Here is a 27,460-nt window from a genome sequence, read left to right on the forward strand (position 1 = left end):
ATTGCTTTTAATATTTTCAAAAACATTTTATGTGTTATATAACATCTTTATTATATGTATTTTATATAAAATATTTAAAAGCAACATTAAATATCTAAATTTAATTATTTAATTTAACATTTAAATTTTTATTTATTTTATTTTTTACTGGGGCTGGGGTTTGAGCTCATGGCTTCAAGTTTGAAAAGCAGTTCAGAGCCACACCTCCAGTCCATTTTGCTGTGGTTATTTTGGAGATAGGTGTCTCAGGAACTATGGCCTGGGCTTGCCTGGAACCGTGATTATGGTCCTTCTGATCTTAGTTTCCCAGATAGCTAGGATTACAGCTGTGAGCCTCTATCTCCCAGCTAAATGCATATATATTTATATTGTATGTGTGTGTATAAGTGTGTGTATGTGTGTTTGGTGGAGGTAGAGGTGGTAGGGAGAGTTAAACCCTAGGGCCTCAAGCATGTCAGGCATGTGCTCTATCAGTGAGTTACACCTGCACCCCACTTCATATTAATTGCACAAAAACCATAAAGTATAGAAGTACTCTCCTAGGGTTTTTCTTCATCCTTTTGGAAGGGTTATTATTATCTGTTTTTGACTAGCAGGTTAGTATTTACCACCTTTCATGTAATTTCTTCATTAGGTTTTTTGTGTATACGTGTGTGTACTCCTATGTGGGCATTTGAAGTGTTGTGGGTAGGGCCTAGCTTATGTGTGCAAGATGTTTGAATTAATGCACAGATGGCATTTCAGTAGGCTCCTGTAGTATTTGGCTATCTGGGAAGGAGATTAGGGAAATAAATATTTTGGGGGAGAGGTAGCTCGAGATTGCTGATATTTTGCATTGTTTAGATTGTACTTGAAGATAGTGGGTTGTACTCCTGGACCATTTACCTCTAGGTGTTGGGGAACAAAGACGGAAAGTGAGAACTGGATCCTTATAGTCTATCCCCCATTGGAAGCTTAGAAAAAGCTATGTTAATTCTGCTCTGGGCTTTGGTTCTCACAGGGGAGTTGACATTTGAGTTGTATGATGTAGTGAGCTTCTGTGATGTGTTATACATTTTTTTGTAAGTGCTCATTTAATTCTTTGGTGGGGGGGCAGTATGGGTTTGAACTTAGGGCCTTGTACTTTCTAGGCAGGTTCTCTGCCCATTGAGCCACATCTCCAGCTCTGTTTTTTTAAATCTTGTGGCAAGCTAGCAAGCAGGTACAGGTGTGATCCTCAGGTCATTAACCCAAATCATGAACTGGAGTTAGGGGTGAATCTGACTGCAAAGCCATGTTCTCTAACCTTATGCTGTCTGTGTTCCCTCTCATGAAGTATGGGTTGGGGATATGACTGTCCTTGGCTTTCTTATTTATTAGGTTATTAAGGAAGATGGGAGGAGGGTTGAAAACAAGACAGTGGGAATAAAGAAAAGACTGAAAGAAATGGGTTAGGAAAGGTGCTAAATTGTCATTGCCTCTTTGGTACCTCTTACATAGAGTGCATAGTTGCTGTGGACATTGGAGTGACTGGAACTGACTTTAAAAGATAGCCTCTCAATTCTGTATGTTCCCCTAAAGCTTATGACCTAACTTGGTCACTTCTCGTTGTGAATCATTTATTAGTGTTGAAGACATTGTGCTAATATGATTAATCAACTATACATTTCTGCCACTCCTCGCCTTACTTCAAGTCTTTTATGTCTAATGCCTGTCACACAAATGATGCATTTCTGGATTAATTTGGTATGGTTTTAGTGTTTTATTTGCCTCGTTCAGCATTGTTAGCATAATAGACAAATGGAAGGACTAGAGGGGTGCCTGCCTTGGCAGTCGATGTCACAATTTCTTCCATGTTGAGGTGAGACTGCCAAGGCCTGGGCTTGGTAGACTGTGACTTGGTATCTACCTTGGTCTCTTTGGGCTGTCACCCAGCAGCACTCAGCCAGCCTCAGTGGAGGTCTCTTCCTCTGCAGCGTGACGAGTTCAGTCCCAGCGTCTGTTGGCATCCACTCAGCTCCACACGCAACAATGTGGACTAAGTCGATGATAGCAGAAGAGAAATGGTGGAAAGCCCTTGGTGACCAAAAGTTGGGGCTCCGATTTCTTGCAGCATCTACCAGTTCTTTGCACCGGTGGGCTCCTGAACCTTCTATGAGTGGCCCTTTTGTTCTTGTTCAGTAGTCTGCTTCTATCAGGAACCTTCCCTGATCATTCTTGGATAAATTCTAACTCTGTTTTTTCTTTTTCTTTTTTTTTTTTTTTGTGGCAGTACTGGGGTTTGAACTCAGGGCCTACACCTTGAGCCACTCCACCAACCCTTTTTTGTGATGGGTTTTTTCAAGATAGGGTCTTACAAACTGTTTTCCCAGGCTGGCTTCGAACCATGATCCTTCTGATCTCTGCCTCCTGAGTAGCTAGGATTACAGGCATGAGCCACCAGCACCCAGCTTGACTATGCTTTTTCTGTGTCATCTTAACCTGTGCAGTTTGTGTGTGACTGGCATGTTTTGTTTGACTCTCCATGTTCTTTTGTTGCTTCAAGAGTGCAGTAGTTTTTTGTCTGTTTCTTAACAGTGACCTGTAGGACATACTCTTTCCTTACCATTGCCTAATATGCTGAAGAAGGACCACAGTCTGGACTTGGTCATCTTTCCAGTGTTTGGCATGACTATTTGAAATAGAAACATACATGAAATAAAAAGAAGATTTTGCTGAAAAACCAAAAGCTAGTGTGTAAAGACTTACTTCCTTTCTCATTCTGGCTGAATTAATTTGTTGGCTAAAATAGATGTATCCTGATTGAATTTGAACCCACACTTTTGGCTTTTGTAAAGTCAGGTTCTGCTTCACTAATGAGTGGAGAGCCAGGGCCCACTCCTGAGAGGATCTCTCAGTCAGGCCTCATGGGATTTGGTGGCAGGGATCCCATTTTGTTCTGAGTACTTCCTGTTGTTCCTCTAGTATTGCTCAGAGCATGACTGAGGTAGAGGAGACCCAGGTTTTCTATAGAAGGTCAGTGAAACCTGATCTGCTCTTTGGTCTTTTTATTTCATTTTATTATTATTTTAAAATTACTGCTTTTGTTGCCTTTCTCCTTCCAAGCAAGATTGTTTCTTTTCTTTACCTACCTGGCACTTACCCGTGTTCAGTGACTATCTGTGTATAGTCTCTTTCATTTTCCCGAAAGTAAACTGCTTTCTGAGTCACAGTTGTTCTCCCTGAGTATACCCTTGCTTTCCTTTCCATGTAGCCCTTGGAGAGAGGGGTTCCTGTCTACTTTTTCATCCTTCACTCTTAAGTCGCTGCCCGCAGCCTCAGTTACGGTCATTGTAACTCCTCTGCCTGTATTAGTATTCATCTCTGTATGTGCTTAGTAGCACTTGCCATCCTGCTTATTGATGTTCTTGCCTTGACCCCCTTCGTCACTCTCTGCTTTCCTTCTGCTGTGTAACTACTTTTTTCTGCCCTTCATGCAGTCCTCTTGATGATGAGTTACAGGTTCTCCTTCTGCCTTCTCCTCCTTTCCTCTCTGCCTCTCCTGTTTTTTCTCTCCTTGCCTTTCTTACTCCCCCTGGGGGTTCTTTTACCAGTGCCTGTGGTGTTGACATCACTTACGTGTGATTCCAGGCCTGATCCAAGCCCATACATGGAACTGCAGGCACTTTAAATTCATTGCTGCAAACTGAACACCTTACCACTCCCTTCCCCTTTCCTTCCCTCTCCTCTTCCTGCAAGCTCAGCCGGTGGCATTTACATAGCTGGCCAATCCCTAGAGCCCATGACTCAGATCTGCCTGTTACCTGTTGAGTCAGTGGCTGCCTTATTTTCCTCTGAGAATCTGAGCTATCTTATGTTTGCTTAAATCACTAAGTGTCTTCTCATTGCCAGTAGAACAAAATTTAAATTTTTGACAGAAGCAACCTGTCACCCCTCCCTCCATGCAGCATCATGTTTCCTTGACCACAGGACTTTTGTATATGCCGTTTTCAGCACTGAAAATTTTTCCTTCCTCCTCCTATTTCACTGCTCCCTCCTGCTTACCCCCCAAGGCTCAGCACACGCTCCACTGCTTCAGGCCAGTTTCCTGACACACATACACTTCATTCATATTGTGCCTGTTCCCTGGCTTTCACACTTACCACTGTGTGTTGCATTTGCATTTGGTTACTTGACTCCCTTCTCCATTCATCCGCAAGTGCTTTATCAGTTTTGGACTGTATCTCCTCCTCAGACTCCCTCACCTGGCACAGTGCATGGCAAGTGGTAGGTTCTCAGGGAGTTAATAGTCTCTGGGTCTAAGGCATAGGTGAGGAAGGAAAGTGTGACATTTAGGAGAACATGGAAAGGAGGGGAAAAAAAAGACTTTCTGTGGCAGGGAGCATGAAATCTATGAACTGGGTCTGCTGTGTACAGCCAGTCGATGCAGACATGTGATTTGCTTAGGAAGTATTTGAAGGTTTTCTACCAAATGCTTGGGACTCTTCTCTCTTTTCTGCCTTAGTGTTTTCACTTAGCCTCTGGTGCTATCTGCAGTACTTCCTTTTACCCAGACCTTGCCCATTATTTACAGTGTCCTGCTCTGTAATCAGCCTGTCTCTGGTATGGCAAATTTCCCTTCTGCTTGATTCTTCCCTGTGCCCACAAACATGCTAAACTTGCCCTTTCCCAATGAGAAATCTCATTTTTCAGATCTTCCCCACATAGCAAATGCCCAGTTTTCTACACAACCAGTTTAGGGGAGGAAGTGATCATGGTTATTGTATATCTGGATGTTTCTGATTCCCAGGGTTTGACCTCAGTCTTCACCACACCCCCGTTCCCCATATATTATCTCTTTCATAATACCTTCAGCTCCCCTTGACTAACAGACTCCTGCTAAGCATCTCCTGGGGGATCTAGGCAGGCTGCCTGCTAGACATCCCCACCCATCTGGTTCCCACGGAAACACCTCAAACTCAGCCTGCCTTGAGATTTACCTTCTAATCCCACCTAATGGGCTGTGTCTCTTGGGAGTTTCCTGTGTCCAGTTGGACAAGTCAGAAATCCTAAACTCATTGTCTACTCTCTTTTCCCACATCTCACAATCTGATCAGTCCATCTCAGGCAGTGACATTCCTATACCCCTTTGTTTTTTCATTCCCCCGCTGTATCCTTTAGCTAATGTTCTCCCTTTAGTATTACTTAGTAGTCCTGTATTCCCACTCTTAAGTTTTCTACCCATTTTTCTCACCCTTTGAACTATCATGTATACAGTTTTCAGATATTTTTTAAAATTGAAATTTGTCATTTCTCTGTTTGAAAACATCATTGGATCTCTAGAACTTATAGGTTCACATGCACAGTTCTTAGTGCTCATCAGAGCCCTTCAAAATTTGCTGAACTGCATCTTTCAGCCTCAGCTTTATTCTCCTCTTGTGCCCCTTCTACTGTAGCCACTTGGTTCCCCAAGGTTCCCCTTGCAGGTGCATCATGGTGCCTTTGCTGGCTTCCTCCGATCAGAATGCACTTTCTGCTTCTCACACTCCAGGGCTGTCTTCAGGTTCCACTCCCTGCGAACCCTCCCTCCTGGGTTTGTATGGTGTCTCCACATGCTCTTTCACACGGTAGTCAGTGCAGTGTGAGAGGTGGTGTGCAGCTCTGCAGCAAGGAGTGTGAATCCTACACCTGCCGTCTAGAAGTCGTATACCCTTCGATAAGGTATGTAACCTGTGTGTGCCCTGTGTTCTCCACCATGAGCTATGTTTGGAGTATAAACTAAATTAGCACACGTAAGGTGCATAGAATAGACCTGGCACTGACATGTTCGCTACAGTCACATTTGATTTTTAAAATGAAGTAATCACAGTGTCAGTCCCAAAGGTGGTATTCTCATTCTTTATGGATGGACCCTGGGACAGTTCTGCAAATACCTTTACTTTGTCTTCCCTGGGTTCTGGGGTAGTAGCACCCTGTCATCTCAGTACCTGAGAGCCTAGCACAAAACCTGTTGAGTGATTACAGCATGCCATGCATTATTCTGGTTACTGAGGGATTGAGGTGGGAAAACATTCGTTTTTATGGAGCTCATCTTCTAGTGGGGAGACAGATGCTAAATAAAAGTAAAAAAACATGCTATGTCAGTAGTGGTGGGTGCCAAATGAAAAACAATGGAATAAAGGGATTTGGGAATGGCTTCTGGTTGCTTGTTTGTTTATTGCAGTGCTGGGGATCGAATCCAGGACCTCACACAGGCCAGGCAAGTGCTTTACCCCTGAGTGATACTCCTAGGCCCTTGGATCTAATTTAAGCAGGGTGATGGGGAAAGCTGCCTCCTTAAGAAGGTGATATTTGAACTGAGCCTGAGACCTGTATAAAAAGTTGACAAACCATGCAGCTATTTGGGGGAAGAGCATTCCAGACTGAGAGAAGAATAAGCGCAAGACCCCCAGGTGGCGATGAGCTCAGCATGTTCAAGGAGCAGCAGGTCATCGTGCCTGCCAGAGAGATGGAGGACATGCTAGTGAGTAGTTCAGAGATGAGAGCAGGAGCCTTCCTGGTGGGCAGGCCTCTGGAGGGACTTTGGGCTGTGCTATGACAGGGGAGCTGCAGGATTCTGAGCAGTGTTCTGTTTATTTATTTGTTTGTTTGTGGTACTGGGGCTTGAACTCAGGGCCTACATCTTGAGCCACTCCAGCAGCCCTTTTTTGTGATGGGTTTTTTTTCAAGATAGGGTCTCACAAACTATTTTTCTGGGTTGCCCTCAAACTGTGATCTTCCTGATCTCTGCCTCCTGAGTAGCTAGGATTGCAGGCATGAGCCACTGGTCCCTGGCAAGTGTTCTGTTTTTAAAAGGCTGTGGCTGTTGTGGGGAGTAGGCTACGGGATATCTGTGGTTGGTAGTACGTGGGGAAGCCGTATGGCTACTACGGTGATCCAGGGTCAGAGGATGAAAGAGACTGGTGTAGACCAGGTCAACAGCAGGTAAGAGATGCTGCTTCTGAATCTTTTGAAGGTAGAGTCGACAGATCTTGTTGACGGATTAAGTGAAGGAACCGAGGAAGCTAAGGTAACTGCATTTGGCTCAAGTAATTGGGTGAATGATGGTGTCTTACACAGAGATAAAAAGCAATTTTGAGGGGAAAGTGGGCCTCAGGTGTGCTGGCTGGACATGGGAAGGAGAGATGTGAAATGGGCAGTTGAGCCTGGAGCCTGGAGAGGGACAGGCTGCATATATAAATTTGGAAATCATCAGCTTACTGTTGGAACGAAATATAGGAAGGGCTAATTTTCCTTGACTGGAGAGATTAGATAAGCCTTTCCAAAATAGAAGGCATTTGAACAAAACTTTGAAGAATGAGCATAATTTCCAAAGGCAGAGAAAGGGGAAAATAGAAGATACTTTTCATCCAAGTCTCAACAGCCTTTTCCCCTGGCCTCTTGTTGAATTTGTACAAGAAGCTGCTGACCTAGTTGATAATCTCTTTTCACTGTTATGGCCACTTAGGTTCCCTATTGAAAAGGAAACCAGACCAGATTACATTCCAACTGATAAACCACATTGTGCTGTTTTTCGCTGTTCCCAAATTGAAAAGTCCAGTTGCAGCTGAGAGGTGCAGAATGCTAAGCGTGCTCTCCACATGTGTGTGTCTGGTGTGAGTCCATCTGTGACTCTTCTCATGCTGCCTGTCATTTACACTGAAGAGGGGACGCTTTGGGAGAGTTTTCACTTCTGATGCTGACAGTATGCACTTGAACTGTTAATTTGTAGTTCAAAGTAAAGCAATAGATACAAGCATGAGAAATTGAGACTACTTGCTATTTTATCACTGCTGCCCCTGACTTGGTCAGATGTCTCTACTTTGTATAAAAAAATGAACGATGTTTTTGTCTCTTATATTGAGGTAGGATGTTATTTGTAGGAGAATATAGCTAAGCTTTTTGCTTATTTTTGTGATCATTACAATCACAGATTTTGGTCTTTTCATGGAGAAAAATTGCTACATGTTTGTTAGCCAATGGGATAAAGATTATGCTTAGAGAAATTCCATGTATTAAACCATTTAAGATCCTTTTGGAACTGACACATAAAATTCATCTGTGAATAGTCTGCTTGTGCACTATGATCTCATGCTGGATATAGTTAGAATGTATGAAGCTTCTGCTCATAATTTTAGCCGTTTTACTATTTAGAAAAATCTAGTACATTTAAAAAGAGCAATATTTATCTGTAGATGAGCGGAGTTTATAATCTTTAAGTTCATAGAATAGCTTTTATCAAAGTTGTAGATGTGGATCTGTCTTGAATTACTAAGACCACTACTATGCCACATGTTTTAAGTGAGAACTTGGATTTTCATAAGTTACACAAAAATGACTGTCATTGTAGGCTTACTGGTTTTCATCAGTTCACAAGTCATGGTGCCAGTATTTTTAAATATACAGGGCATTCTGGGTGAGAAGAAAATTCTTTCAACAGAGTATTGCCTTGATCTCAGTTATACTACACACAGGTTTCTTTATTGGAAAAAATTACAGAAAGGCACAATGCAGAAATATGCAGATAATGTGACAAATACTCAAATACAGAGTAACTTGTGTGTTGGTAGCTGGTTTGCTGTATTTTCAGTCTTTCTTTAATGAAATGTGTAACACTTCATGAATAATCTAGGCATGCCTGTACCTGTGATCTGCCCATTCACACTCCTTGCTTTTTCTTATTCCCCAGATGAGTTTAGTGTATGCTGATTCCACTTTTTTCCTATACCATGATGTATGTATCATTGAATATACTTTTGAGACCCATCAATTGTTGAAATACAGATCTAGTTCATTCTTTCACACTGTTGTATAGTATTCCTTCAGAAGAATTTAGCATGCATATTCTTCTTACATACTATTGTAAAATAAGAGTTTTTTTGTATATTCTGAATACCAATTATTTGTTAAACAAGCTGTAAATTTCTTTGCTCCCCAGGCTGTTCCTCCTGTCTAACTTCTTTTTTGGGTAACTTTCCTGAGTTTGATCTTATACCTTTCCTAGGTACTTTTATCTACTGATTTCTTACACTACAGAAAGGGCTTGTGGTCCAGTTTTCTTGCCTGTGGAGGTGGTGGCAGCCTGAGTTTTATTTCTGCTCTCTGAAGGAGCTAAGAAACTAATGAGTTGAGTAATCAACCTGCAGGGTTGGTATCCGCTGTTTCTGCCAAGCTGGTTCTAGGGTTCCTCTAATGGTGTCAGCAAGAGCCTCTTGGTCAGTCTCTCTTCTCCTCATCTCTTTTCTTCTTTTCCCTCCCCTCTCCTCTCTTTCTGTTGCTGATTTACTTTATTAATATATACTTTACATACCATAAAATTTGCCCTTTTTAGAGGGTACAATTCAGTGAGTTGTAGTGTATTCACAGAATTTTGCAACCATCATCGCTATTTCAGAACATTTTCATCACCCCAAACAGAAACTGATGCATTCTCCCCTTCCCCAGTCTCTGGCAACCAGTAATTTACTCTTTCTATTGCTTTATGTATTTATAGACATTTCATGAAAGTGGAATCATACAATATTAGTCATTTCTAACTATCTTCTTTCACTTAGCCTAATGTTCTCAAGGTTCAGCCATGCAGCATGTATCAGTACTTCATTCCTCTTTATGGCTGCGTAATATTCAGTTGTATGGCTAGGTCACATTTTGTTTATCTGCTCATCAGATGATGGATGTTTGGGTGATTTCCACTTTTGGGCTTTTATGAATAATGCTGATGTAAACATTTGTATACAGGTTTTCATTTCTCTTGGTTCTATCCTAGGAGTGAAAATGCTGGTTCATTTGGTGCCTCTGTTTAACATATTGAGAATCTGCCAGACTGGTTTCCAAAGTAGTTGTACATTTTAAATTCCTAGTAGCAATGTGTGAACATTTGAATTTCTTCATATCCTCTCCAATACTTGTCTGCATTTTCATTTATCCTGGTGGATATGAGGTCTTAAGTATTTAGGTTTTGGTTTGCATGTACTTAGTGATGATACCGTTTAACATCTTCCCATGCAGTTGGCCATTTTGTATTTTCTTTGGAGAATGCCTGTGCTCTTCTAAGAGTTTTTTCAAGTCTCTTATCATATACACACAAACTTTTTTTTTTTTTTTTTTGACATACATACTAGAGTTTGAGTTCAGGGCCTTATGCTTGCTAGGCACATTCTGCCACTCAAGTCATATACCTCCAAGCCCAAGATACATATATATAATTTGAACATATGCTTCTCTGCTGGAGGAGTTGTCTTTTTGTTTTCTTTCCTTTTCCTTCCTTCTTTCTTCCCCCTCCTCTTCCCCTTCCCTCCCCACTCCTCTCTCTGTACCACAGGCTGACCTGGATAGCATTGGTTTCTCTTGCTACAATCATGGGTGTGACATTTCTCAGCGGGTGTTTCATGAATACAAAAGGGAGGGTACTTTATTAATTTAGAACCTTTTGCCTTCTAACTTTCCTTCAGAAAAATTTTTTTTGTTTACATGTGGGGTTCTTTATGTGTGGTTATTTTAAAGTAAGCTGTAAATTGGGTTTTCTGCTGAAATACTGGAATACAATGTGTGCCATTAAAAACATGTTGGTTGCGAAGCTTTACTTTTGTTCTAAAGCACTAAATTAATGTGTGAGCTAACAATTCAGTCAAGAAAATAGATTTAGAAAAGAAAAAAAAAAAAGCCAAACTTTTCCAGTGTCCTTGTCTTGCATTTGTGGTTATTTAGGAGCTTACCCTCTTTAAATACCTGTTATTACAATTTTTCTCCCTTTTTCATTAGGAAGGGAGCAACTTTGAAAAGTCGTAATAATTATGATGAAAGCATTATTGGCACAAGTGGACATTTTATATCAATGTGTGTGTGAACAGCACAAAGTTAAAACACTTCAGATTTGGGTTTTGAGTGGGTATCTTGTTCACAGGACACACAGTAGCATCAGAGAGGTGCTCTCTCTGAAGTGTGGTGCCAGTGCAGCCCACATGCAAGGAGCCCTTTCAGTACGCATGCTGCTCTGCTCTACACTTCGATATACTGATGAATAGGGCAGGCAGAGCCCCTCACATGGTAGTAGTCAGAAGGAGGGCATCCACAATCTGTCCAGTACAGAAGGTGACAAGCGAGCAGTAGGGGTCCCCAGTGCCTTTTTCTTCAGAGTCTGGGTGTATATTCCTCCAAGGTGATCTATCTATGCCTAGAAATGTTGTAGGTGTTGGTGGTCAGTTGTGTACCAGAGACCAAAATGTTTGTGTCCATGGAGTTCCCTTCATGGAAGGGGAAGACTTCCAGCAACAGGAAAAGGAAGAACATGGGACTGGGTGCGTTGTAGATGGGTGAGAGGGCAGAGGGTTGAGGGTGCCTTGTAATGAGAACAGACTATCAAATAATCAAATTTAAAGACAGCTATTAGATCCACAACAGGTTTTACTTTAGAGGACCCATGCCCCTCCTTAATACATGTTTCACATGTACAGAGTCTGTTGTGTTGAAACCTCAAGCACAAGTTTATTGGCCTAACAAAAAAGTCATAGGTTTCTGGAGACGGATTTTTACCTTTCCAGCAGGTAATCCTTTTAGAGTTGAAGTAAAATATGGTAACTTGTTTTCTGGAAGGGTTTTGAAAAGGAAGATACTGTGTGATTGTAAGAGTATAAAATAATACAGCTCTTTTTATGCAGAATGAAAAAAGCTGTTGTGAAGCTAATAACTTTAAGCTTGTGTTTGGAAAGCTGAGACCTGATAGATTACATATCAAATTGCTATATAACTTATTTGGTAACGTTGGAAAATATTGTAGCTACATCGGGAGATAAATTACAAAGGAAGGATATGTATTTATCACCAGAATTTCATGAATTCCAGAAAAGGAAGATAAGCAATCTCTTGGCAAAACAAAGCATCTTCATTCCTTCCTGTCTGTGTGCGTGTGCACACCTACACACACGTACACGTACACTCACAGGTATTTTCAAAATCTCAGTCTAATTTTTAATTTCAGAAATGTTGAAGGAGTGTTACCAGAAGTGAATTAATTTCAACATGTTTCATTCTTCTATTTTCATATATGAATACAAAATCCATCCACCATATTCACCCTCATTCACCCTTTCCTTGTGCCTACCAGAAGTGAATTAATGAAAAAGACCACATACTTTTTCCCTTCCTCTTTTTAAAAATAGTAGAGTGTTTTCTAGAGCAGTTGTAGGTTCACAGCAGAACTGAGCAGAAGGTGAAGGTCCCGTAATCCCCTAAACCACACATGAGCAGCCTGTGCCATTGTCCAGAAGGACATTAGTTACAACTCATGAACCCACTTAATAAGCGTCACACAGTTTATCATCTGCATCAGAGTGCACTGCAGGGTGTCACAGCTTCTGTGAGTTTGAACAAAGTAGAATGACCTGGATCCACCATTAAGGTCTTTCTGTTTCTGTGTTTCTGTTAATTCCCCCTTCATGCCATCAGCCTCTGATCTTTTTATTCTCTCCATAGTTTAGCCTTTTCCAAGATATCATATGGTAAAATCACATAGTATGCAGCCTTTTCCGAATGACTGCCACGTGAGAATATTCATTAAGGTCACTCCATGCCTTTTCATGACTGGATAGCTTATTTCTTTTCAATGCTAAATGTTATTCCATTGTCTGGCTATACCAGTTTATTTTATCCACCTACTAATGGACATTTTGCCTGCTTTTAAGGTTTGGTGTGTATGAATAAGACTGCTATAAACATCTGTTTGCAGGCTTTTTGGGTGGTCATAAGTTTTCACCTTATTTGCATCAGTACCAAGGATAGTGATTGCTGGATTGAATGATGAGACTATGTCTAGTTTTATAGAAACTGCCAATCGGCTGTGCCATTGTGCATTCCCACAGCAGTGAGCGAGAGGTGCTGTTGCTCTGCTGCCTCCAGTATTCCGGTTGCCAGTGTTTTGGGTTCTGGCCATTCTGATAGTGTGTGCTGGTATTCCAGTGTTCTTGTCATCCTGTAGTTCTCTAGTGACATGTGATGATGGGCATCTTTTCAGGTGCTTATTTGTCCTCTGAACATCTTTGATGTAGTGTCTATGTAGACTTTTGCCCGTTTTAAAATCAGGCGGTTCATATTGTTGGGTTTTAAGAGTTCTTTGTGTATTTTGGTTGATGGTGTTTTATCAGATAATATCCTTTGCAAATATTTTCTTCCAGTCTGTGGCTTGCTTGTCCCTTCATTCTCTTGACAATATCTTTTACAGGGCAGATGCTTTTATTTTAATGAAGTCCAGTTATTTATTTCTTTCATGGATTATGTCTCTGCTGTTGCATCAAAAACTTCACCCCAAACCTAAATTCATTTAGATTTTCTTCTTTTACCTTCTAGGAGCTTTACAGTTTGGTATTATAAGTATATTTTAATCTTTATATTCTGGTACCATTGAATTGCTGAGTTAAAATAAAATTATATGTGCACCTTAAAACATTTTGTCCTGCCATTTAATACATGGGATGATAAGAGGCTGTACAGATAAGTAAACCAAGGCTGGATTTTGAGCTCACTGGGAGTTTTCACTGTTTTGTTTTACAGTTCGTGGAACATGGACTCCGAAGTTACTCTTTTGTTATGAAATGAAGAGTTTTGTGTTAGTCACAAGACTATGAAGGAGTGATTATAGAAAAATACTTATACCATGCATAAACTGAGAGAATGTTTAAATATTTCATAGAATATTTTTCTACAAAATGCTGTTAGATCTCCTGACTGATAAATTTATCCACCCATTTTTGATGACTATTCAGTCCCTGGAACCTGACCTGGGGTTGGGATTTGCCGGATTGTGGCTTCCTTTTTGGTATTTAAGCCAGTGCTTTATAAATCTAAGGTTCCATTTTTGAAGCTGAGAGTAAAAAAATCAACTTTTTCTCCTTCCATCTTTAATGATGGGCACATTTCTGCTGGTATTGTATTATTTGCTTTCTAAAATATGTCGAGTCCAGGTTGTCTTACTTTCTTAAGAAACATAATTTAAAAAGACAAAAGAGCAAGCAATAGGGCCTGGGGAGGTGGAGGAGCTAGTTCATGCTGTGCTTTGCTTTGTCTGATACCCTCCAGAGTCAAGGAGTTCAAGGGCCAGTAGGTAGTGCTGCCCACAAAGATCTCTCCAACTCATGTGCATGTTGCTAGCACATTTGCAATATGTAAGGTGTAATTGTTAAATGAAGAATAAAAATTTTAAAGCGTATTCCTGATTTCTCCCAAATTCACATTGTGTCATTTTTTACCTTCTGTCTCACATTTTGGATGCTTGGTTTATATAGACATTATCTGAAGTGAGGAACAGATTAGCAAGAGAGTGGTTAAAAGTATGCATTGCAGTTCTAGAGACACAGACCACTGGTTCATCTCTAAAAAATTCTCACTTTTGAAGGAGGTTTCATTTGTAAAATTGACTTTGTATTTTATAAGCAGTGTTTAAATTCATTGGTGATAAATACGCATGTTTGTATAGTAAAATCCCATTTTTTACATAATGCTGTAATGGAAATGGCAGTTTTATGAAATGAAAGTGACTAGTAAAAATCTGAATGATGTTCATAAGCCTTTACATCATTTTTATTGAGGTTTTTGTGTATTCTAATTCATTAATACAGGGGAAAAGGAGAACACTAACATGGTTTATCTCCTATAATTACTCAAATTGAATAGAATTTATTTTCAATAAAATTCTTGGAGTAAATTGTCTGGAGTGGGGAAGAGGAGGATTGGCCTGTTTTTATGAAATGTCTTGATTTTTACCCATGGGACTTTGCTGTTTTACCAGTGATACTGTTCTGTTGCATATATTTTCGGCATAGCTGCCTCCAGATTTTTATGAATAAAAGCTTTGAAAGCCCAAGAAATCTCAGTATGTAAAGACCCAGGATCGAGTGTTAAGGGAGAAATATGGGCTGTTTATTTTATCCTGTTTATTGCTACAAATATTGCTTACTTTTAATAATTTAGACTACCTTTTATGTGACTCATAAAACCTAAGGTACTTTCTACAAAAAGCTTAGTGTTTACAGTTTAAATTGGCTTATTTTTGTGGAGTACTTTAAAAGAAGTCAGGGTAAGGAATGATCAGATATTTAAACCTGGGGTCCCCCACCCCAACTTCATAAGGGAGTCGGGAAGAGACACTAGAAACTGAATTGGAAACTTGTAAATGTTATTAATCTCACACAGTGAGAGAGCTTCTTTTACACATATTTGGGCATGTGGGCCATCATAGGTTCTCAGCCTTCTGACCTGAAGATGCTTCTGTGTTCTCTAGGCAGAATCTTGTTGAAACTAATAACTTTAAGCTTGAATCTAGAAAGCTTTCAGGCCTGATCATTTTTGAGTCTTACTCAAATAATTATTGAGTTCCTTGGGTCACTTTGTCCACCTAGTTTCTTTTCTCTAGCACCATAGGGTTGGCTTGAGCTAGAGCCATGCTTACATGGGGTTCTGATTGGCTAGCAGATGTTGTTATGTGAGGGGCAGGTGATCTGTTTGTGCCCATGTAGGTTTGTATGTCTTATGGCTTTCTTTGGCCTTAGAAAAATCAGACGTGTTTTTAGTTAATTCTTTTTTTAGCCTGTATTTACTGAAGTGACCCCCACCTTAAGCGAGCAAGAACCTTGGTGGGGAATTACACTTTCTCATCTTCCTGTGAGTTAGCTTGCATGCGTTGGAGGGTGGGACAGGGGAGAGTTCCAGAGAGCTGCTGTCTCTAATCCCCTGAACACTGTCTCAGCACCACCTGTCCTTTTTTCTTCCTGGAGGCCAGGAACCTGCAGCAAAGATGGAATGTCATCTGTAGCCACAGGATACCTGCCTCTTCTAGACTCTCAGTAGGGAGCTGACAGAGGGTGATCTGTGATGGAGATAAAAGCTAGGATGAAATACTAAGACTTCACCCTTTCCCACTTCTGAATATAGTTCCACCTCCAAACCTTCAAGAAGCCAAGACTTCTTGGAAAGGTAAGCAAATGGAGAAACTCTCTTGGGAGCATGTAGATCTTGAAGGTGCTGCCCAGAGTGAGAATAGTTTTTAGTGTAAGTGATCCCCAGACAATAGAGGATGCAGTAGTACAGTCATTTCTGCTGTCATGGACATATGCATTCCTACAGTCACCACACTATCCAAGACAGTACAGTAAAAAACCACAGGACTAATGGAGGAAGTTAGATTAGGCACCCAGTACTCAAAAACTCTGCTGGTCACGACACACACACAAAGATAGGGATAGTAAGAATAGCAAATGGTACAGTAGTTAGGACACTTTGCCTGGAAAAAGACCCAGAGTTCACTCGTGAACATGGGCCTCAGAAGATTTGAAGACCATGAGTACTGTGCTGTAGAGGAAGGAGGAGTGCAGCTTACAGCCTATGTGTGTGAACAAAGGTGGCCTGTGTGGGAGTGGTTGGCGGGGGGGGGGGGGGGGGGGGGGGGCGGGGGGGCAGGCAGTCTGGGGGGCTGTGATCATTGTGCTTCTTTGCAGCTAGGCTCAGTTGGACACAGTTTTACCTAGATTTCCACGCAGATGAAATTATGCATAAGCAAATGTGAAAATGGTTTTATGCGCAAATTGTCTCCCTCATATGCACATTAATCATATTTGGACAAGTTTGTGCTATCCTATTGAACTGGCTGTAGCTTACTTGATTTTGGAACCAAGTGCCTTTTCCTTTCCTCCTGTCGACCATTATTGATTCTTTAAGTTGCATTTAAGTTAAGCCAATATCAGATTGATTTTTTTCATACTTTGAGCAATTTTAGAGGAAACCAGCCTGAGGTTTTAATTTTGCTGGATGTAGTTTACAGGTAGTTTCCTTCTCGGTGAATATGTACATCAGGTCCTTTAGTCACCATCAGGCACAGTGCTGGGAATACAGAGACAGGTGAAGTATGATCCTTGTCCTCAAGAGCTGAGAGTCTCATGGAAACATCCAGAGCACACATTTAAACATCTTTGTTGGGTCTTCTGAGATGGGGATAAATGAGCCCTTACATATTTTTTGTGACCACAGGTGCACACCCCTCCTCACTCCTACCTCTCTCTTCCTTCCTTCTAAGAGTAAAAGCCAGAGGACAAAATGTGCCTGGGGAAAACATGGATATGACTCATCTGTTGAAAATATGTAAACTTGAAAAGGACCTAAGAGGTCTTGTAGTTCAACTCCTCCCACCTGACATTTTTTCCTTTTTTCTTTTCTTTTTTTGGTGAGACTGGTGTTTGAACTATGGGTTTTGAGCTTGCAAAGCAGGTGCTTAAACCACTTTAGTCACACCTCCAGTTCATTTTGCATTTTGCACTGGTTATTTTGGATATGGGGTCTCAAACTGCCAGGGCTGGCAGTGAACCACAATCCTCCGGATCTCAGCCTCTTAAGTAGCTAGGATTATAGGCGTGAGCCAGCCACGTGACTTCCATGTGACTTCTTAATAAGCTCAGTGATTCGGTGTCCACTTTAGATTGACCAATGAAAAACAGGTTTCAAAGTGATGTGATTAGTATGTTCTCATTTATGTTAATTGTCCTCCCTCCCTCCCCACACATATGTACACATGTACACACTATTATGCCATGTGGATGAGGGAACCCGTCTCCCAAATGGTTAATACTAGTTACCTCAGGGGACAAAAGAAAGCTTATTAACATTCTGTTTATACATCTTTCATTGTTTGGTTTGTTTTAAGAAGCATGTTTTACTTTTTTAATTAAAAATCTCATAAAGTAGGAAATGAATAAATAATAGTAATAAAAAATATCCTCAGGGCACAGAGCTTTGTTTCAGTCTTTCAGCAGCCTGGGTAGTTAAAACTGAACGTGATGTTTCTGGTGGGAGCTGCCCAGCAGGCTCTGAACCTCTTGGTATCGCCTGTGGTGGTTGCACTAATACTTCTTGCAGCAACCCTATATTAGTTCAGGTTTCTGTATTTATAGACTAGTAACATCCCCAAATCTTTCTGATTTTGGTTCACTTTTTTTTTTTGTGGCACTGGGGTTTGAACTGAGGACCTCATGCTTGCTAGGCAGCACTCTATCACTTGAGCCACTTCACTGGCCCTTGATAATCATTTGGGACCCAGGTTTAGTTCTTGACATACTCCCTGCTAGACTTTGCCTTGTTGTGGAAGTGAGTATTTAATGTAGGTAAGAACTGGTCTTAGACTCAGGCCATGTAGTTAAAAATCCTAACTCTTGCTAACTAACATGAAAACCTGTTAGTTGCCTCTCATCCTGAGCCTGCTTTCTTATCTATAAAACAGCAGTAATCATATTATTTGGAGGCCTCAGTGAGTTCCTGTGGGGTGGAGGCTTCCTGGGTGCCTGGTGAGAACATGACCGGGTGAGTATCAGCTGGTGCTGCTAGCCACCCACTGACATGCTAAGGAGATGAGCTGGGTGGGGTCTTGGCTCTTCCCTTACTCAATTCCATGTCCTTCCTACCAAACCAAGTCAGTCCTCCATTAAACTGTCCTCATGAAATCCCCACCAGTGTCTCTCTCACCCCACAGGTCCTTTCACCGATGTTGTTACCACCAACCTAAAGCTTGGTAACCCGACAGATCGAAATGTGTGTTTTAAAGTGAAGACCACGGCTCCGCGAAGGTACTGTGTGCGGCCCAACAGCGGGATCATTGATGCTGGGGCCTCCATTAATGTGTCTGGTAAGTCCTGAGACTGGAGGCCAAGGGCATAGACAGTGGGCTTTCTTTTAGCTTGGGGTCCTAGTGTAGCATAGTGAGGTAGGTAACAGATTTCTCTCCATCGCCACCACCCTCCATCCCTTGTGACAAAGCTGTGGTACCCACACCTTTGTTTTTCCATAATTAATGCCTCTTTGTTTTAATGTTTACACTTTGTGCCTCAATAGTCATAGCAAAATTAAAGTGGTAACTTTAGACTTTATTTCAAAATGAGTTTGGCTTTCATTCCCTTGAAATTAAATCTGCCCTTTGGCAATAAATAAAAAAGGGCTAAACAAACTTAATTTTACTTTGTGGGAGAAAGCTAAATGGAGTTATTTTCTTATTTAAGCTGAATGATTTCTGACATAAAGCTCATGTCATTTTCAATGATGGTAACTGCACTTTACTGATTGTGAAAAGCTAAGAGATACAGAGCTGAAAAAATTGGAATATATTCAAGGGTGTAAGTTTTGTGCTGTCTGATAGGTTTTTCCCCCTTCTGTCTGAAAGTACATATATTTTCCAGAGTCTAACTTTTGAAAAGATGCCGGTAAAGTGCCTAAAATGAGAATTGGGTTTCAGAATTAAGGAGGTGTGAGTAATGGGTTAGAGTTTAAATGTATTTTAGAAATGGAATAAACTTTCAGCTTAGTAGAACTTCTGGAGCCCAAAAGATGCTATGAGGGAGTGTGTTTATCCTCTGAACACCGGTGACTCTGTCACAGAGGCTCTGGCATCATTAGAAGCTACTCTTCATTTGAAGTAAGTACTTGTCTGGTTTTTTTCATGATAGATTTTGATTGTAATACATTTGGCTATTCATTTGACACCTAGAAGAAAATGATTCATGTCTTTGAAAAGATACAAGGTGTTTCATTATCTTATCATTTCTGCAAACTTTCGTTCCCTGCATCTGCTGGTGTCTCATTATGGTGCATCCACACCCACTCCCCTGTGTGTTCTCTGGGCACCTGAAAGGCTGGGTATGGACCCCGAACCAAACTTTTATCCAGGAGTAGCCAAGAGGGTAGGAACAGCATTGAATGAGGGCTTTCCGGTGCTGGACCTGTTCGTATTCTTTCCCACTGTCATGCCTGTCACCTGCCCTGTGAGGGATGCATTCATTGTTACCACTATTTTACTGAGAAGGAGCCTGATGGTCAGTGGATCGTGAAGCTGGCGTGCAACAGAGCTGTGGTGCAGCCCATTCTGCTTGATGTGGAACCCATGCTTTGTGAACTGCAGCATGCTGGAGGAAGAGAGTGGCCAGTGTGTTAGCATTTGTAGCTCCTAAGTTTTTCTTTTGAAATTGAGGGCACCTGAAATCTTTCATTTTCTTCTTTTCAGTCACTTTTTGTCCTCAATTTCTTTGTCCATATCAAATTTGAGTTGTCAGCAGATGAAAATGACCGACTTTCAAAGTAAATTTGGGGGAAGCAGCAAGGTTTTCTAAAGAAAAACTCAGCAGAGAGTTGTGTAGTGAAGGTGTGCTGTCTGGTAGGAAATACAGTCGTGTGTGTGTGTGTGTGTGTGTGTGTGTACATCTCTCTTTCAGAAAGATCCTTTCCTCACTCATCATAGGAATGTTTTAAAAGTAATTACTACCTCTGAGCACTTGTTTTGATTTATCATTAGCTTCTTAATAAAGGCCAAGATTTGGTGGTTGTGGCCTTCTCTTTGCAGGTAAGAAAGTAAGACACAGAGCATGAATGTGGTCATTGAGGGTCATCAGCTGCATACTGGTAGAGCTGGCATTTGAAGCTAAGAATGTTGACTCCTGATCTAATATTATTCCTATGAGACTGTACTGTGTCAACAGACAGTGACCATACTTATTAAATGAATCTAAGCTGCAGTTTATTTGGATAAAAAAAGCAATGGTATGATGCAACATCCACATGTCTGCAGCTTCCCTATGAAACGAGATTCTGTTTACTTGGTATTTATGTCGATGCTGGGGAGTGGCCTGATGAAGCCACATGTTATCACATCTCCAGGGCAACCTCTCCACCTAGGAAAGGAGCTTAGCCCTATAGGTGGCAATTTTATATGCACCTTGTCATCTATTAGGCATGCATATCTTGGGATAAAAGCTCTGTTCTTGTCCAGGGGTTCTCCTGATGTGCAGCTAGGTGATGACACTGTGGTGAGTCAGAGTGCCCAGTTCTTTGGAAGAGAGAGTATCCTCAGGAGAAGGTAGATGCAGTAAACAGGCAGTACCAATTGTCCAAGGCTAGTCTTCTGTTTTCCTCAGGCACACGTGGCTAAGTGTGTGCCTGATTGGAGGTCAGAAAACCTGAGCAGGAAGGCCAACTCTGCTCTTTAGCCAGTGGCTGATCTTTGCCAACCTCTTCACCTCTGTAGGTTCTGGCTTTCTCACAGCAGATGGGGAGGATAATGTTCACCTTCCAGAATAGCTGCAGATTCTGCATTAACTGAGAGTGGGCTGCATGAGTGGGACTATATTATTCTTAAACCAGCTTGGACAAAATATGACTAGATTTGTTCAAGATAGATTGCACAATATTTGAATTGCCTTTTTAAAAATAGTCCTATACATTTTATTCATTCATGCACGTTTCCTAATTTTCAGATAAAATTAATGTTTTTTCTTCTTTGTATAATATGCATTTGTTTTATAGTGAAAAGCCATTAATGAATTTTTTAATATGATTTATAGAAAGGTAGCCATCAAATCCACTTAAAATCCTATCAGCATTGCCCCTGCTTACCACACAGAATGTCACAGCATACCTGAAAAGGACATGACAAATGCATTTCTCCCATTTCTGAAAACCCTTGGGAGGTGCTAACAATTAGGAAAGGTTATAAATCATTCCTTTAAAGGGAGAAAGAGGGAGGAAGGGAAAGAGAGAGGAGACGTGGGAAGGATGGTGATGATGGTAGTACTGACCACAGAGGAAATTGGCCAGAGGGGCTGAGGTTTTTGTGGGCACCCAGACCTTGGTTGTGACCAACAGAGTCAGGCGTCTTTCAGCCACAGCCTGTGAAGCTTCTCTTGCCTTTCAGGTTGACCTGATATTCAAGGGAATACATTATGCTTCAAAAGTTTAGGCTCTGACCTAGCATGCTGATTTCTTTAGAGGATGGCAAATCACTTATTTATTTGGTCCTTTTAAAAAGTTGTCCCTTTTATAAACCCAGGTCATGAAATCACAGTTGCACAGAGGCATAACCTAAGCTTTTTGTATCAGAGTATAATGTGTGGACTTTCCCAAAGAGGTGTTCTGGTTCCTCCAACCTATTCTCAAGTCTTTTCTTTGTCTTTCTTGTCTCATCCCTATAGTCACCCCCTCTTTCTGTATGATGAAATGCAACAGGCAAGGGGTGCCAGCATGCTCTTTTTATTTAATTGACCCAACCATAGTTTGGGCTTTTACTCCTCGATGCACATACTCCACTCAAGCTGGTTCTATGTCACTGGGATCTGGGCCTCACCAGCATGCACTTGTGAAGGCAGAGGTTGCAGGAAAGGAAATTGGATCACCCTGAGATTGCAGATGCAAGGAACATAGAATTTTTTGCATTAATGAGTTGTTGGAAGCAGTGGGGGTTCTCCCCTTTTATTCTAGCTTTTCAAAATTAAGTCTGTTTTCTGAAAAGGAAAGTATTTTTTTAAGGTAGATAATTTCTGAAAATGTCTTTGTGATAAGCTGTTAGTGGTTGTGGATTTTTTTTATACTGCAGTTTAATAATGAGGGAGTTTTCCATTAATATTCTAAACCATGTTTGCTAGCGGATACAGCAGGTGAAGTGGTAAAATTATGGGCCCATCAAAAATACTTACGCTTCCTGTAATATGATATTAAGTTTAATATTTTTATAACCTTCACTGAATTCTAATTTCACTAAAGTAGCACGCACACTTCCATTTGCAGTTCAATTATGCACATTGGTTGCCTGTGTACCAAGCAAATTAGAAATGCAAAATATCTGTGGGGGGGCATTGGAAAGAGTCATTAAAGATACCAATATTTAGGTACAGATACACTTTACTAAGTGTGCCCTGGGAATTGAAAATGGATTTAAGACCAACAAACACAAATCTCCTAGTGTCTGAATCTGTATTTTTAAATTAGAATTCAGAGAATTAAGGAGCAGTATTCATTCCTGACATATAGTCCCTTTCAGCACTCTTTTCAATCTCACTTAAAGCATAAAGTTCTTCCAGTAAAATCCTGAGGACAGAATGAATATCAGTACTTCTTGGATGGAAACATTGGTTAATTAATGTAATTGGGTAGTATTGCAATTGATAATCAATCCTTTTAAGATTTTGCTGACTCAGTTTAATGTAGTATTGGTGGCCCTGAACCAGCCACCATGGGCTACAACTTTGAGGTGATTAGCACCAGAGTAAAAGTGTACCCAGCTTGCCAACAAAGAAGCCAGGCAGTTGTCCACCAAATGCTGATGGTAGAGGTACATGGGAGTTTTGGCTTCTTAACAGCAACTTTCTTTGTTTGATTTGCTTGTTTTGGAAGTCTCTGATAAGCACAACCTTTTTATAAATGGTTTCCATGAACCAGGCTTATTGGTCTCAGCTAAGAACAGTCACATTTATACTTAAAGGATGTCTTTAATCTTTTTCACTAGATTAGATTATGGTTTTAAACAAAATTTCCAACAAAAGTTAAGCTTAATTGTGCTTTTAAATATTTTTAAAGTTTACTGCAATATTTAGGTTTCTTAAGAATCCTCATTTCCATTTTTCACAAATATGACACAATTTATTTATCCTTTATCCTTTCAAAGGTTGTGATCTAGAAGACTGGTGAAGGACATGCAGTACCTCGCTAGCTGAAGGTGCCTTCACCTGTGCAGTGTGCTTCAGAAGCACTCAGCTGAGTTGCAGGGCAGCCAGCAGTGATGTTCTGTTCGTGAGCCTCCTGTGCTTGTGCACTCCAGCCTGCTCTCAACTCTTGACCGTCACTCACCCTTAGACTCACTGCTATACCCATTCTGCTTTCTAGCTCATCACAGAAGGAAGGGAAAGGGCTGATGGGTGGCTGATTGAAAAAGCAGTTGTTACCATGCTTGGCAGACGGTGAAGTACTGCCCACAGAGCACCCCAGAAAGCAGGTATGGAAGTGCTCAGAGTAGCAGCGGGACCTGGGATTACCTCAGCCTCAGGATGCACTGTTCTCCAGGTTTCAGCTGCTCAGTCCCAAGAGACATAGCTTGCCAGTCTTTCCAAGACAGTACATAGTGGGGGGTGCCGATTACAACATGGAGGGACACTGAAGAAGGATATGTGGCTTTTCATTGTTATAGGACACAGGAAAGTATACTGAGAAACGCATTTATGGAAAGGTGTGAGGGAGCCTCCTTGTTTGGCCTGTGCCTTGTATCACACAACTTAGCTTGTGTTGACCCTGGGGACAGGGTTAGGGCATTTGTCCAGTCTTCGTGCAAGTTAAGTTAAGCAGATGGAGGAGCTTGTTATCTGAGGTGCTGTACACTAACTGAAGAATACAAAGGTAGTTCAGTGCTAACCTAAATCATTTATTTACTTGCTAGACTTGAATAACAGGGACCCAGGAAGATAGTCATGATTTCAACACTTTGAGAATCCTACAGGAAATAATTGGTTTACTTATGGTAAGGGTTCACAGTCTTAACTAAAACATCAAGCTTCTTTGCTTCAGTCTAGAAGTACATCACTGTGGCAGTACTGGTCATTTTCAGCTGATCAGGAGTTCTGGTTGGCATTTATGTTTTGGATTAGTTTCAAAAAGGGACAGTAGTGACTTCTTGACATAAATGCAGTTTGGTAAAGAATGGTCCTTTGATGTGCAGGTGTGTGAAAGGAGGAGGCCAGTGAGTCAGAGGAGATGGAATGAGGAAGGAGACAGGCAGCCATGTGGAAGAGGGGACAGAAGAGAATCTAACTGGGAGGGTCTCTTCTCTTGGGCTGCCCCAGGAGCTTTCTACAGGGAGTCTGACTCTGCAGGGCTTTGGATGTAGGATGAGAAGAAGGTGCAAACTACCAACCAGTGGGAAAACATGAAAATTAGCACCTGAATGTGAGCTATCCTTGTCTCAGTCTTAACTGAGGGGAAAGGGCAAACAGGTAAAAGGAGCCCTGGAGTGGCTCACAATGAAAAACGCATCTACACAAGAATGTGAGACTTTAGCACATTCCTGATTCTGCAGCTCCTGCCCAGCTGACTCAGAAACTCTGGGGTCAAGCAGCTTCCATTTTCGCAGTTTTCCCACGTGATTCTGGCCGTAGTCATAGGACTCTCTGTCATGAAGGAAGCCCCAGGAGGTGTGGTGCACTGGGGTGTGAGTAGGGAGGAGGAGCATCAACAGGGCTGGGCCAGGTAAAGCTGCAGCAGTGAGGAAGACTTGGGGAATGACAGGAGATTATCACCTGGTACAGGGATGTAGGTATTTGCTACATACCTGTTGGACCAGAAGGAAGGCCTGTCTATGGGAAATACCAGGAAATCTCAGGACCAGACCATGAGGAGCAGAACTGACTGCCTTTTGTTGGGAAATAGCTTTTGTTATAGGAGGTTTTGATCTGAGGAATTGCCCTTAGTGGGTGTTCTGAGGCTCATAGGGGCCCTCCAGGGTAATTCAGATGGGAAAGAAACTGGGGGAAGGTTAGAAGAGCTTCTGGGTAGGGGACCTGATCTGATTGAGGGCATATAAAATATGGAGATAATTCTGAGATAAGATTCCGAGATTAAAAAATAGTATGTGCTTTGGTGCTTGTTAGACTTTTTATTCATTTGCTCCGTTACCGTTGTGATGCAGATGGAAATGATCTTGGGTTCTTGGAAGCAGCTTTTATGCTGCATTTAATCAAGTCGTCATTTCTTCAAGCAGTGTGTTTTAAGTAGCGTACATTCTGATTTCTCCTCTTTTGAAAAAAAGTCTGATCTGATTGATCTAGTGTTTCATGACCCTGAAGGCCCTTTCTTAACAGGATCCCAGTCTATAATACAGCAGATACTGTAACCAAAACGTCGATGTGGGAGTAGAGTGACCTGTCTCCGGGCTGTCTCCTGTCTCCTGGTAACAGGCTTCTTTTAATACAGGATCAGCAGATGTATTCTGAAAGTAGGCTAGATGGTTCATTTAAGAGGGTTTTTATCACCAGTGTCTCTGGTATTCAAGTGAAATAAATTAAGTTAATGAGAGGCTCTTTTATAGCCTGTTGTGGAAAAAAGTACATCATTTCTGTCACAGTTCGCATGTACAGCTGAAAGAACAAATGATGAGCAATGTTCTATCATGTTCTCGTGAAGTTTTAGCGGATAGGGCACAGCAAACTGCATTGACATGAGATGATAGTAGCTGTTAAATGCAGACTTTTAAAATTTATTATCTGCTGTTTGAGATTCCTCAGTCTCACTTTGTACCCCAGGTTGACCTCAAACTTGAGATACTTCTGCCTTCGCTTCTTTAGTGTTGAGATTAAAAGAGTGGATGCCATACCTGGCTAAAAACACAAGCTTTTTGCTACGAGTGGGGCCACGTTAAGCAGGATGTGGACACTGAGGTGTACTGAGGATGTGTGGAGTATTGCAGTCTGGTGACTACCTGACTTCATTCCCGCTTGCTGATTTGGGAGCCCACAAGCAATGGTGAGCCCATTAGGTGTCACACAGCTTCTTCACTTGTTGTTGTGGGGGAGGGGCTCCATGCCCACCTTACACCTGGAGTTTATACTTTATTTACACTTTGGCATTCCAGCAGGCCATGGCTCTCATTCCCAGTTGAAAGGTTTCTGCCAGCCCCACTGAGGCCTTTGGGCATCTGTGTTTATATCTCACAGTGACTGCCTCCTGCCCTCTGCAGCAGTCTGTAGGGTGACTGACCACCTCTGAGACCCCTGCTTTGTACGCTGGCACTTGTGTATTCCTGTCTGCCCCGTCAAGTGCTCTCCCAGAGCCACGCTGTGGTGACTGGGCAGGAGAAATGCCTGGAGTTGTGCTTGGTGGTGTATGCAGGCCAGGTGACCATTGGCTTTAGAACCTGTACCTGACTAGAGGTCCTGAGGTCAGTACATCCTGGAGGCTCCAGTGTGCCCTGTGTGGGGCTCCTTTCTTGTAGACTAGATTCTCCCCAGAGGGGACCACACAGAGTCACTAGGATGTCTGTTTGAATTATTCAACCAGATGGCTTTCCTCCTGAAGGGACCTGTGAAGCAGCTTGCGTAGGATTGCAGTGCTCAACCTCTTTGGTCTCAGGACCCCCTTACATTGTTAAAATTGAAGACCTGACAAGCTTAACTGGGAAAAAATAACTAATTTCTATAAAAATAATGAATCAATTATATGTTAACAGTAACATTTTTAATGAAAAATAACTGAAAAATTAGAAGACTGGCATTGCTGGCACATTTTTCAGATTTCTTTGATGTCTTAATAGAAGACTGGCTTCTCATCTGCTTTTGCATTCAGTAGGTTGTGTGTTGATTTGGTGAATGTATCATCACAGAAACGAAATTGGAAAAGGGAAGAGTAAGTTTAATAGCCTTTTCAGATAATTCTGAATACTCTTCTTCGATATTATAGCAAAACTTGGCAAGTGGTACCTTCTTATTTATTTGACTTTGTTTTATTATTTTTTTTTTCAGTGCTGGAATTTAAACCCATGGTCTTATACGTGCTATGCAAGTGCTCTGCTACTGAACTATGCCCCCTCCCACCTCTTTAAAGTATAGTTTCCATTTTATTTTTCTTTTCTCAGAGGGTAGTTTCTCTTCAGCCCGTAAGGACTCAGCTCCTTAGTGGGCTTTGGTGGAGG

The 27,460-nt window shown here is 41.4% G+C and overlaps 1 protein-coding gene across 1 annotated transcript in view; it reads left to right on the forward strand.

Moving 5' to 3' along the window:
- Nucleotides 1-27,460, forward strand: part of Vapb (VAMP associated protein B and C) — a 46,964-nt gene that overhangs the window by 6,183 nt on the left and 13,321 nt on the right. Inside the window, exon 2 of the mRNA XM_020170053.2 lies at nt 18,503-18,655. Coding sequence (XP_020025642.2) covers nt 18,503-18,655 — 153 coding nt within the window. The remainder of the gene's footprint in view (nt 1-18,502; nt 18,656-27,460) is intronic.

Source organism: Castor canadensis, chromosome 5 (genome assembly GCF_047511655.1).
Source record: "Castor canadensis chromosome 5, mCasCan1.hap1v2, whole genome shotgun sequence".
NCBI lineage: Eukaryota > Metazoa > Chordata > Mammalia > Rodentia > Castoridae > Castor > Castor canadensis.